General features: G+C 30.2%; 1 protein-coding gene across 1 annotated transcript; it reads left to right on the forward strand.

Moving 5' to 3' along the window:
* Positions 1-522: 522 nt before the first annotated feature.
* LOC105185070 (uncharacterized) lies at positions 523-2,194 on the forward strand. Its single transcript, XM_011144301.2, has 2 exons — positions 523-938; positions 1,094-2,194. Exons 1-2 carry the CDS (start codon positions 920-922, stop codon positions 1,954-1,956), a joined length of 882 nt encoding a protein of 293 aa, XP_011142603.2. The 5' UTR covers positions 523-919; the 3' UTR covers positions 1,957-2,194.
* Positions 2,195-12,385: the final 10,191 nt, after the last annotated feature.

A 12,385-nucleotide genomic window follows, 5' to 3' on the forward strand; every position in this document is an offset into this window, starting at 1 on the left:
ATTTTACCGACTGCTTTACCAATGCCGCAAGAGTCACACTGACATTCATATGATTATCATATAATTATAAATTTAGTTTCAAATTATTAATTATATTATTTTAATAATTAGTATTTAGACAAATATAATTACATCATAATTATAAATTTATTTTCTGTCTATCTGTTATATTGCTATTATGATCAGTGCACCATAGTATACAATCAATATTCAATATTATAGATTAAATTTCCTGAACCAAGTTAAGTTATAAATTTAAAGTTAATAACCTATAAAATTAATTTAGTTACGTTAAATTTATTATACACAACTTTTATTTTAAAAAATATTGACAACAATATAATGTCCTGCAATTTCTGTCGTATGTTTCAAATTTATTTACAATAATACCTGCGGCAATAAATATTTGTGGCTATCTAGTCTTATCCTCTCGGTTCAGATTGTTTACGTCTTAAACTGTAAACAAATATTGCAATGCCTAGAAACATATGTAAACACTTTACTGTAGTGACTTTCAAGCAATCCACGAGCAACCATTAATACTGCGTATAGAGATAATTTTATTATTTCTGCTAAGTTGGCGAATACTGTGCACTATTTTTAAGTTGATATTGCAGATACAATACTCTGTCATTATTACACAAGTATCCTAATATGAACATCACGTCGACATTACTTCCATACTGTGGACCGTGGACGTCTGTACATTACAATAAGATGTTTCATCCAAATCTTTGTCATGTTTGCAAGAGGACAAAAGAAACGATAAATTTAACAACGTGTAACCGGTGTTTCTTGATCTCTTACTGCTCCGAAGATCACAAAAACCTGCACCTTCCGCAACACCGCCAAATTTGTACAGCTATAGAAAAGTTCCTAAAGGACTACCCTCAATGGTTCACTCGCCGTTTTACTGACGATGAATGGAGCAATGAACAGTATGAATTTTATGTAACAGTTGCATATTATCTAAAACGTCCGCTTGAGAAATACGAATATAACATGTTCATATACGCTAGATCATGCTTTATATGTCACCAACAGACTGGACTGTATTCTTGCAAAAAATGTTTGTCCATCGACTATTGTTTAGAACACAAAGAAGAATTTGAGGATCTACATCACAACATTTGCGACATTTTGATACTATGGCTAAATCTTCAGCTTTCAAATGTTCAATACGAAAGTAAAGCTTCATTATCGTTAAAATTTATGAAGTTTCCCGATGACGATGGACCTTTCAATGACATGGCAAAATTTATAGAAGAATATGTACAAAACAGAAAAGGTGTATGGTACGCTTTGGATTACATCTATACCGATTACGTGTCAGAACCGCTCTCGGTATATTATGGTATGTACTACGCAGGATTATTTGATCTACTGAACAGACCTATCTATACCATTCATATTGTACAAGCTGATTCCATAGAAAAAAACGGTTTACCAGCTTGGGAAATATTGTTACATCTTTTCCCAAATATAGAAGTGCTAATAGTTGTATTGGTAGGAAAAACTTTACAATTTGAATTTGGTATGCAGGATATTTGTCCCCATTGCATTTACAATGGCAAGAAATTTATCTACGAATGTTGTAGTATGATATACAGCGATTATATGATCAACCCGATGTATAGAACAGCGAACTTGATCATAGGTTTCCAAATAATATTAAAATCTGCGTTATATTCCTGTATAAAGACAATGCAATCTCAGGATTGTCCGGTACTTTTTACTACTATGTCGGAAGATATAGCGTTAGGAGAAGCGGCTGCGATACAGAATATGCTGGGTATAGATGTATGGCCTGTTATTGGCATAAAAAATAAATTCGTGTCTCTGAGACCTCATAGAACCATTAAATATATTTATTATCGTAATGTATTTTTGATTGTCTACAAAACATTAAAAAATGCAAGTAGTGCGATTCAAAGCAATAGTACAATTTGCATATAATTATATCTCTATTTTGGTGACAAAGGACAAGGAAAGGAAATGAAGGAAATGAAGGAAATGAAGGAAAAGAAATTGGTTGATTAACGCAACAATAAATAGCAAAACACGTTTAGTGCTCATTAGTTTCATTTTCTCGTTAATTGAATTAATAATTATCCTGCGCGTAAATAGTATTGTACGTTTGGTGAATTCTTTTCACAAATAACTTGAAATTTTCTCAACGAAGCTATATGTGTGTGCGTCAGTCATTTAAAAAAAAAATAAATAATGTATATACCATTAATATATAATATACTATTAATATATAAACCACTAAATATATAAACCATTTTATAGTAAATGTAGTTTTTGTTTGTTTGAATGACGTCTTTACATCACACATATGGATTATATTATGTTTTATGCATCTTTTTATTTTTATAATATACAATATACAATTTATAACATTTATTATGTTTAAATATATTGCGTTTAAATTTATATGTTTAAGCGTTTATGTGCAGATGACAGTCATTAAACTGAATAGATATATCCTGTACTATTATATAAAATTCCACTTTTATTACTGAAAATTTAATGTAACAATATCCACAAATAAGAATGCAAAATGTGATAGAATAAACTCTTTAAAGTGAAGTCTCTTTCAAGATGATATGGATCTCTTGATAATCTTTTGACAACTATAGGCGATCATGCTGGACAATAAAAACACGAAGTTTGATAATATTTTCTCGTATTATTGTTGTCGAGTTTTCATTGTCTACTATTAGGCGTTATCCGCCGTTACTAAAATAAGTTGTCAAAAGAACACAAGGAATTTAAGCACTTTATTATTGTATTCCGAACAATTGCCCAACACATTTTATAGTGTACAGACTCCACAGACAGAATCTTAATAAATTATTTTAATAAATGTTTATAAATTTTCATATAATAAAACTTAGACTATTGTTACTAATTTTAGTTATCCATATTAATTTTTATAAATTTTATGAGAAAGTTTGTAATATATGAACCACTTGATTATTATATAACAGATATAATTCTTATAACGGTCAACACATTCGGCACACATCCTTTCAACATGGGAAGAGCAATATTTTTGTTCGTAAAAGTTCACCATACATTCATCTATAAATATTACTTTATATTATTTGTTTTCGTATCTTTTCTTGTGTCTAAATATGCATATTTCTCGGTCAGATTACAAACAAATCTAATATTGTATATTACCTGCGTATTCATAAAAGAGCAATTGTCATGTTATCCATCCGGATACCAACGTTATTCAAATATCCACATTATCCGGATGCCAGAATATTCGGATAACCGATATTGAATATATTGTTACGAATATCTGGATATTCAAATAATCCGGATGTCCTTATTTCTTATTATCTGAATATTCGTGAATAATTTTTATCCGGATAAGGGCAGTCTTAAGAGAAACGCGTCGGCCAAGTCGTATGAGAAGTAAGCTAGAATTCCATACCAACCAGCAAAGTTTAATATGATTCTTAAAATTAGTTCAATATCTTCAGTTAATAAACTCAATATTAATATATACCCGATCACATCAATAAACTATAGGCCACTTACCATAATAAATGATTTTACGAAATGTGTGAAATCTGTGTCGTTATTGTTGTTCTTCATGTTATATTACACGCTTTCGTTATATACTTTAAATTTTTTAGCACTGTTTTTCTTAACAGCAGCTTCGTAATTGATTTTATTTTTAGTTACAATCAGAACTATCGGCAAAATGCAGGAATTGTAAATGCTTATAAATAAACGTCAGCATCTTTTTTTCGTGAGTTTGAACGCATATGTTCACGCGGTTTATCATCTTCAATAACAGTTCGATATTCCGGCAGCGACTCATTTTCCATATGATTCATTGCTTTCCTTAAAACCACTTAACCCATATTTGTGATGCTTCTTCGTTAACAGAATCTTCTCTATGCACAGAGCATGAAAGCACAAATTTTTAACTTTTCGCTATTTTTTTACTATCTTTTACTGTATAGAAACAACGGGACATTAAAATAATTGAAAACTATGCATCATGTATATCAACAATATAAATGTAATTTTCCACTGATATTAATTTAATATATTATATTTGTGAATTACTAACTGTAAAACCCGATTTTAGTTCATTGTCAACAAGAAAAGCGTACGGATACTTTTGCCGATAGCTACATGATAATGTCATTAAACTGTATTAAAAAGAACATACGAAGCCTGTTTGGCAAATAATACTTTATCAATTCGATTTCATTTAATCGACTTTTCTTTTTATTGACAGAAAAATCATTTGCAGATTCATGACATGCAGATATTTCTCCTCTTATTTTTAAAGAATTGAACATTAATTTATATTATTTTATAAAATGTACAAAATCTTTATATCATGTGTGAATAACTCAACAATATTCATCTAATAATATATAAAGAATATATGTACAGGGTGTCCGGAATGTTTTGAAAACCAAAAATTGTGAAAATTAATTAAATTAAACTGAGAAGGCAAGTCATTTTCCGCACAAAATTCCGAAGAGAAATTCCAAGAAATGGACTGAACCATGATGAAAAAATGAGTTTTCCCCATCATTTTGATGTCATTTTGATGCCATCATGATTTTCTGTCCTGCCTGGGTAACGACCAGTTCGATTTCAATTATAGACTAATTGATCTCAATTATATAAAAAAACTGTTACTTTTGTATTTATTTTTGCGCTGTGTGCTTTATAAGCGGAGATATTCTAGTGTAAGGTTCAAAATCGCCAAATCTTCAATTAAGCAACCTCATCTCTGCGGTCGTGATCAATTAAGTCTCACAACGTTTAGTTCCTTTTCGTTCTAAGAGATAGCATCACGGAGGAGGCGCGCTGCGAAAAATATGTAGTCTTTTAGTGCAAAATATATTCTGCATCCGGCACCGTACGTCTTTTGTACAAACCTTCACTAATCAATAAAAAAAAATAAGACATATAGATTAAGATGATACATAGTTTATGAATTTCTAATTTTTCCGGCTGCTCTACCAATGTTGCAAGAGTCACACAGACAATCATACGATTATCATATAATTATAGCTTTAGTTTCAAATTATTGATTATATTATTTTGATAATTAGTGATCGGACAAATATAATTACATCATAATTATAAATTTACTTTCTGTCTATCTATAATGTTGCTATTATGATCAATGCACAATAGTATACAATCAACATTCAATATTATAGATTAAATTTCCTGAACCAAGTTAAGTTATAAATTTAAAGTTAATAACCTATAAAATTAATTTAGTTACGTTAAAATTATTATGTACAACTTTTATTTTGAAAAATATTGACAACAATATAATATCTTGCAATTTCCTCCGTACGTTTCAAATTTATTTACAATAATACTTGCGGCAATAAATATCTATGACTAATCTTATGCTCTCAGTTCAAATTGTCTACATCTTAAACTGTAAACAAATCTTGAAACATCCACAAACATACGTCAACACTTTATTATAGTGACTTTCAAGCAATCTACGAACAACCATTAATATAATAATACTGCGTGTAGAGAGAATTTTATTATTACTGCTAAGTTGGCGGATACTGTGAGTTATTTCTAAGTTGATATTGTGCAATACTCTGTCATTATTACACAAGCATCCTAATATGAACATCACATCGACATTATTTCCATACTCTGGACCGTGGACGTCTGTATATTACAATAAAATGTTTCATCCAAATTTTTGTCATGTTTGCAAGAGGACAAAAGAAATGATAAATCTGATAACGTGTAACCGGTGTTCCTTGATCTCTTACTGCTCCAAAGATCACAAAATCCTGCATCTTCCGGAACACCGCCAAATTTGTACAGCTATAGAAAAGTTCCTAAAAGACCACCCGCAATGGCTCGCCCGCCGTTTTACTGCCGAAGAATGGCACGAAGAACAGTGTAAATTTTATTTAACAGTTGCAAATAATCTAGGGCGTTCACTTGAGGAATACGAAATACAAATGTTCGTCTTTGCTAGAACATGCTTTATATGTCACCAACAAACTGGACTGTATTCCTGCAAAAGATGTTTGTCCGCCGACTATTGTTTGGAACATAAGAAAGAATTTGAAGAGCAACATCCCAGCAGTTGCAACATTTTGACACTGTGGCTAAATCTTGAGATCTCAAATGTTCAGTACGAAAGTAAAGTCTCATCATTGAAGTTTATGAAGTTACCTGATAACGATGGACCTTTCAATGATATGGCAAGATTTATAGAAGAATATGTACAAAATAGAAAGGGTGTATGGTACGATTTGGATTACATCTATAGCGATTACCTATCAGGACCGCTCTCGGTATATTATGGGATGTACCATGCAAAATTATTTAATGTTCTACTGACCAAATCTACTTATATCATTCATATTATAGCAGCATCCCGCATAGAAAGAAATGGTTTACCGGCTTGGGAAATATTGTTACATCTTTTCCCAAATATACAAGTGCTAATAGTTGTATTGATAGGATCAAAATTACAATTTGAATTTGGTATGCAGGAGATTTGTCCCCGTTGTGTTTATAATGGCAAGAAGTTTATCTATATATGTTCTTGTATAACATACAACGATTATATGGCCAATCCGATATATAGAAGAGCGAACCTGATCATAGCTTTTCAAGTATTAAAATTACGGAATAACTGCATAAAGACAATGCAATCTCAGGATTGTCCGGTACTTTTAACTACTATGTCGCAAGATACAGCGTTAGAAAAAGTAGCTGAGATACAAAATATTTTGGGTACAGATATATGTCCTGTTATTGGCATTAAAAATAAATTCATGTCTCTGAGACCATATAGAAGCATTAAATATGTTTATTGTCGTAATGCATTTTTGATTATCTACGAGACATTAAAAAATACAACTAGTGAGATTCAAAGCAATTCAGTTTGTAGTACAGTTTGCATATAATTATATCTCTACTTTGGTGACAAAGGACAAGGAAAAAAATTGGTTGATTTAATGTAAGATACAATAGATAACAAAACATGTTTGGTGTATTCATTATCTCGTTAACTGAACCAATAATTATTTTCCGCGTAAATAGTATGCTCGGTAAATTATTTTCATAAGTAAGTTGAAATTTTCTTAATGAAACTATATATGTGTACATTTGTCATTTAAAAAATGTCGTTTAAAAAAATTAAATATGTAAACCATTTTATAGTAAATGTATTTTTTTTTCGTTTGAATGAATAACTTCTTTACATCATGCATGTGGATTATATTACATTTTATACATCTTCTTATTTTTATGATTGTTCATGATATATGACATGCAGCTTGTCACATGTAATATGTTCTTTATTCAAGTACATTGCGTCTGAATTTTTATGTTCGAGCGCTCATGTGCAGGTCAAGGTTATCGAAAGAAATAGATATATCTTCTACTACTGAATAAAATTACACTTTTATTACTGAGAATTTAATGCAAGAATATTCACAAATAGGTATGCAAGATGCGATGGGATAAACTCTTTGAAATGAAATCTTTTTCAAGATGATATGGATCTCTTGACAATGCTTTCACAACGGCAAACGATATGTAATATTAATTAATGTAAAAACATGGAATTTAATAATATTGCCTCGTATTAGGAGCTTACATTGTTCATCATTACGTGCTGTTCACCGTTACTAGAAGGGATTGTCAAATCAATATAAGGAATTCAAACATATTATTATTGTATTCCGAACAATTGTCCAATATACTTTGTACTGTATAGACTCCGAATTTTAATAAATTGTTTTAATACATTATTATAAATTTTTTAAAAAGCTTTCATTATTGTTAATAATTAGTAATTCTTATTAATTTTAATAATCCTTATTAATTTTTATGAATTAATGTACGTATGTGTGTGTGCGTGTGTGCGCAAGTAATTATTATCGCGGTGTAGTATATAAAATATTAGTTCTCTTTATGTTTGCAAACGTACCTATATCTATTCACAACTTTTATCAGATATAAAGAAAGTTTATTTGAAAAATGTAAAAATCGTCTTTTATTATATTATAACATTGCATACGCATATATTAGTTACAAATATTTGAAATGCGAAAATTGAGATCTTTGTCTTCTTGTATTTGCATGTGTAAAGATAAATAACTATAATAAATAAGAATAATTAGGCACACAGAAATAATAGCAGTTGTTCGTAATTGATTTCACTTTTAGTTACAATTAGAACTATCGGCAAATCGCAGGACTTGTAAATGCTTATAAACGTTTGCACCTTTTTCTCGCGGATATAAATATGTTTACGCGGTCATCTTCAATAATGAACGTTGCAAGAGCGACTCATTCTCTAGCGATTCATTGCCTTCCTTAAACTACTTAATCATTTTTGTGCTGTCCCTTCGATAAAAGAACTTTCTCCATACACACATTAAAAATGCGTTTTATTATATTTGCTGCAGTATTGCCAACTTTAAACTCACAGAGCTTTGAAACCACGAATTTTTAACTTTTCGCTATTCATCTTTTACTGCATAAAAACAACGGGGCATTAAAACAATTGAAAACTACGCATCATGTATATCAACGACATAAATATAACGTTCCGCTGATATTAATTTGATGTATTATATTTGCGAATTACTGACTGCGAAACCCGACTTCAGTTCATTGTCAACAAGAAAAGCGTACGGATACTTTTGCCGATAGCTACATGATAATGTCATTAAACTATATTAAAAAGAACATATGAAGCCTGTTTGGCAAATAATACTTTATCTATGGCGCATTTAACTTTTAATGTTTCGATTTTATTTAATCAACTTTTCCTTTTATTGACAAGAAAACAATTTTAATACGCAGATGTTTCTCCTCTTAATTTTAAAGATTTGAACGTTATTTAATATCATTTTACAAAATGTATAAAATTTTTATATCATGTACGAATAATAACTCACCAAAGTTTATCTAATAACATACAGTATATACACGGATATAGAGTATATACACGGTGTGCAAGATTTTTTGGAAAAGAAAAATTGTAAAAATTAATCAGATCAAACTGAGAAGAAAAGTCATTTTGCAAAAATCGCAATAGTTATCATGTTATTAATGATTGAAAATGACCACATCTAGAAGCTTTTTTGATAATTGATAATTATTGCGATTTTTTCAAAATAACTTTTCTTCTCAGTTTGATCTGATTATATAATATCCACAATTTTTTATTTACAAAAGATTTCGGACACCCTGTATATATAATATTATTGTTATATTTAATAACAATAAGAGCGTAAATATTGTTAACAATACGATGCCGTGCGATTTTCATCGCACATGTAGATTTTATTCGAAATATTATTCCCAATAACGGATATCTATAGGTATACAACTCTTACGTCCTTAGTTTAGACTGCTATCTCACGCTGTAAACAAATGCTCGAAACGCTAAGAAACAGAATATTTGCAATAACGAACTAATTATTTGCACTGTGTACATCATGTTTCGCACGTTATTTCTGAGTTAACGTTGCAAGTAAAGTATTTCCGCAACTTTAACCATACGGACGTGGTTAATTTAATATATTGACGTGGACCTAATAAGTGGAGTTCTTCCATAATATAAATCACGAATGCCTCTACGTAATGATAAGGTTTTTCATCCGAACCTTTGCCACATTTGCAAGGAGAAAAGAGGAGTGGTAAGATTAGTAACATGTAATCGATGCTTCATGATTTCATACTGCTCCGAAGATCACAAAAAGCTGCATTTTCCGCAACATCGCAAATTTTGCACAGCTTTAGAAAAGTTCTTGAAGGACGACCCGAAATGGTTCACTCGCCGTTTTACTCGGGACGAATGGTATAAAGCACAGAGCCAATTGTGTGTGTCAGTTGCAATAGATCTAAGGCGTATACTTGAGAAATATGAAATACAAATGTTCATATTCGCTAGATCATGCTTAATTTGTCACCAACAGACCGGACTGTATTCCTGCATAAAATGTTTATCCGCCGACTATTGTCTAGAACATAAGGAACAGTTCGGACAGCAACATTACAGTATCTGCGACCTTTTGAAATTGTGGCTGAAACTTGAGTTCTCAAATTTCGAATATAGGAGTATAATACCACTAAAATTGAAATTCATGATATTTCCTGATTCGAATAAGCCTTTTAATGACATGGCCACGTTTGTCACACAATATATACGAGAGGATGCTCGCCAATGGCATACCTTGGATTACATTTATACCGATTATGCGTCAGGACCGATGACGATATTTTACGGGATAAAAGAAACAAAGTTATTAAATTTTCTAGAAATCGGTCCGATTTATATTATTCATGTTATAGATGCAAAAGACGTAGATAGACAGAGTTTACCAGCTTGGGAAATATTATTACATCTCATACCTAAGATAAAGGTATTAATAATTGTAATGATAGGTCGAGAACTACAAGAAAAACTTGATACGCACGACCTTTGTTACTGTTGCTGTTGCAATAGAAAGAAGCTCATCTATGAATTCTGTGCTATGTCATACAGTGAATATCTGTCTAATCCGATATATGGGAAAGCAAATCTAATCGTAGGATTTCACGCGACATTAAAATATATGTCACCATCATGGAAGAAATGTTTAGTCTCAATGCAATCTCGAGACTGTTCGTTACTCTTAACCACTGCAAAGCTATCTTCTTTGAGAAGAATTATTAATGACATACGGGAAGTTCTAGGTACAACTGTAAATCCTGTTCGTTGTATCCAGAACAGATTCAAAGCTCTAATACCACACAGAAGCTTTGAATCTGTGTATTATCGTAATTCGTATGTAATTATTTACAAGACATTAAGGAACCAATCCAGTAACAAATCAATATGATTGCACTTCGGTAACATGAATTATACACGAAACGAAAATACAATGGTTTCTCTATTCAATTAGTTGTGTAATATAATAATGAAAATCTAAAAGGCGTTTAAAATATGTTTAATGTCTCTCCAATCAATATTTCTTTTCCGTGTAAATAATGTACTAGGTAGAATGTTTATATGATATATACATACATATATATATATATATGTTTATATATATGTATGCATGTATATACATTTATATACCTATACAAAATGATTCCATATAATACATTTTTCAAAGAAAATAAATTATTATTATATATATTATTTTATTATAATAAACATATTATTTTAATTTTTGAGTCAATAACTACAGTACGTCATACATATATGAGAAAACTGTATTACATTTTATGTATCATGCATATATTATTATAAAGGGGAATATTTAATAGTACAGTGTCTCATAATCTTCTATTGCTGTGAAAATCGGACTTTTTAAAGTCGTTATTAAATGATATCTAGAGAAATTAGAACATCTTTAAATGTCTCCAATTTACAAGTCTCAGTATCAATTGAAACAAAGAAATAAAACATATAAAACAAAGAATACCGGAAATATTTGTATGTATGTATCTCTAAGACATTTGTTTACGTATAAAGAATCATGACACTTTATCTTTTACATTTTAACATAGCATGCGTGTATACATTCTTTATAAGTAATAGAAACAAAACGACAAAAATTCCCTCACCTTTTGGTATTTGTATGCATATAACACAAATAAGTAAAAACAATAGATGAGATAATTCTAATTCAAATAAATAAAAATAACTATAATGCGAAAAAATTAATAAGCGATTGAAAACATTTAAACCAGTATTGTAAAAGTATCCGTGTATAATTGAAAACAGAGTTTCTTATAAACGGTTCAAGAATATTTCAGTTTCATATTGATGTCATCCACAACTTTATACATGTAAATAAAATGCTCATGAAGCGTTAATTGGTTTGTATTTTTTATATCACCTATTTAGCAAATCATCTTTTATTTATTAACATATGAAAATTTCTTTCATTTATTATAATAAAGTAAAGTCACAATAAATTATAGTACGAAGTGTTTGAATTCTACATATCCCGATTACCTCGATAAGATTCATTTAACAAAGCACTGATAAAGCAGACTGACATAAAAATTACAAGCAACAACATGATGCTGTGCGACATCGTCCGTACGTTTCTCATTTATTCATAATATTACTTGCGGCAATAAATATCTGTAGCCATCTAGACCTATGTCCTTAGTTCAGATTGCCTATGTATCTATCTGTGTAAACAACACTCCAAATACTTAGAAACATACGAAAACATTTTATTAGTAACTTTTAAGCAATCTACGTGTAAGTATTAATACTGTGTATCCAGAGAATTCTATTATTTCTGCTAAGGTGCTGAGTACCGTGTATTATTTCTAAATTGATATTGCAGATTCAGTATTATATCATTAGTTATATAGACATACTAAC

This window comes from Harpegnathos saltator, unplaced genomic scaffold (assembly GCF_003227715.2).
Source record: "Harpegnathos saltator strain DR-91 unplaced genomic scaffold, Hsal_v8.6 scaffold228, whole genome shotgun sequence".
NCBI classification, from domain to species: Eukaryota; Metazoa; Arthropoda; class Insecta; order Hymenoptera; family Formicidae; genus Harpegnathos; species Harpegnathos saltator.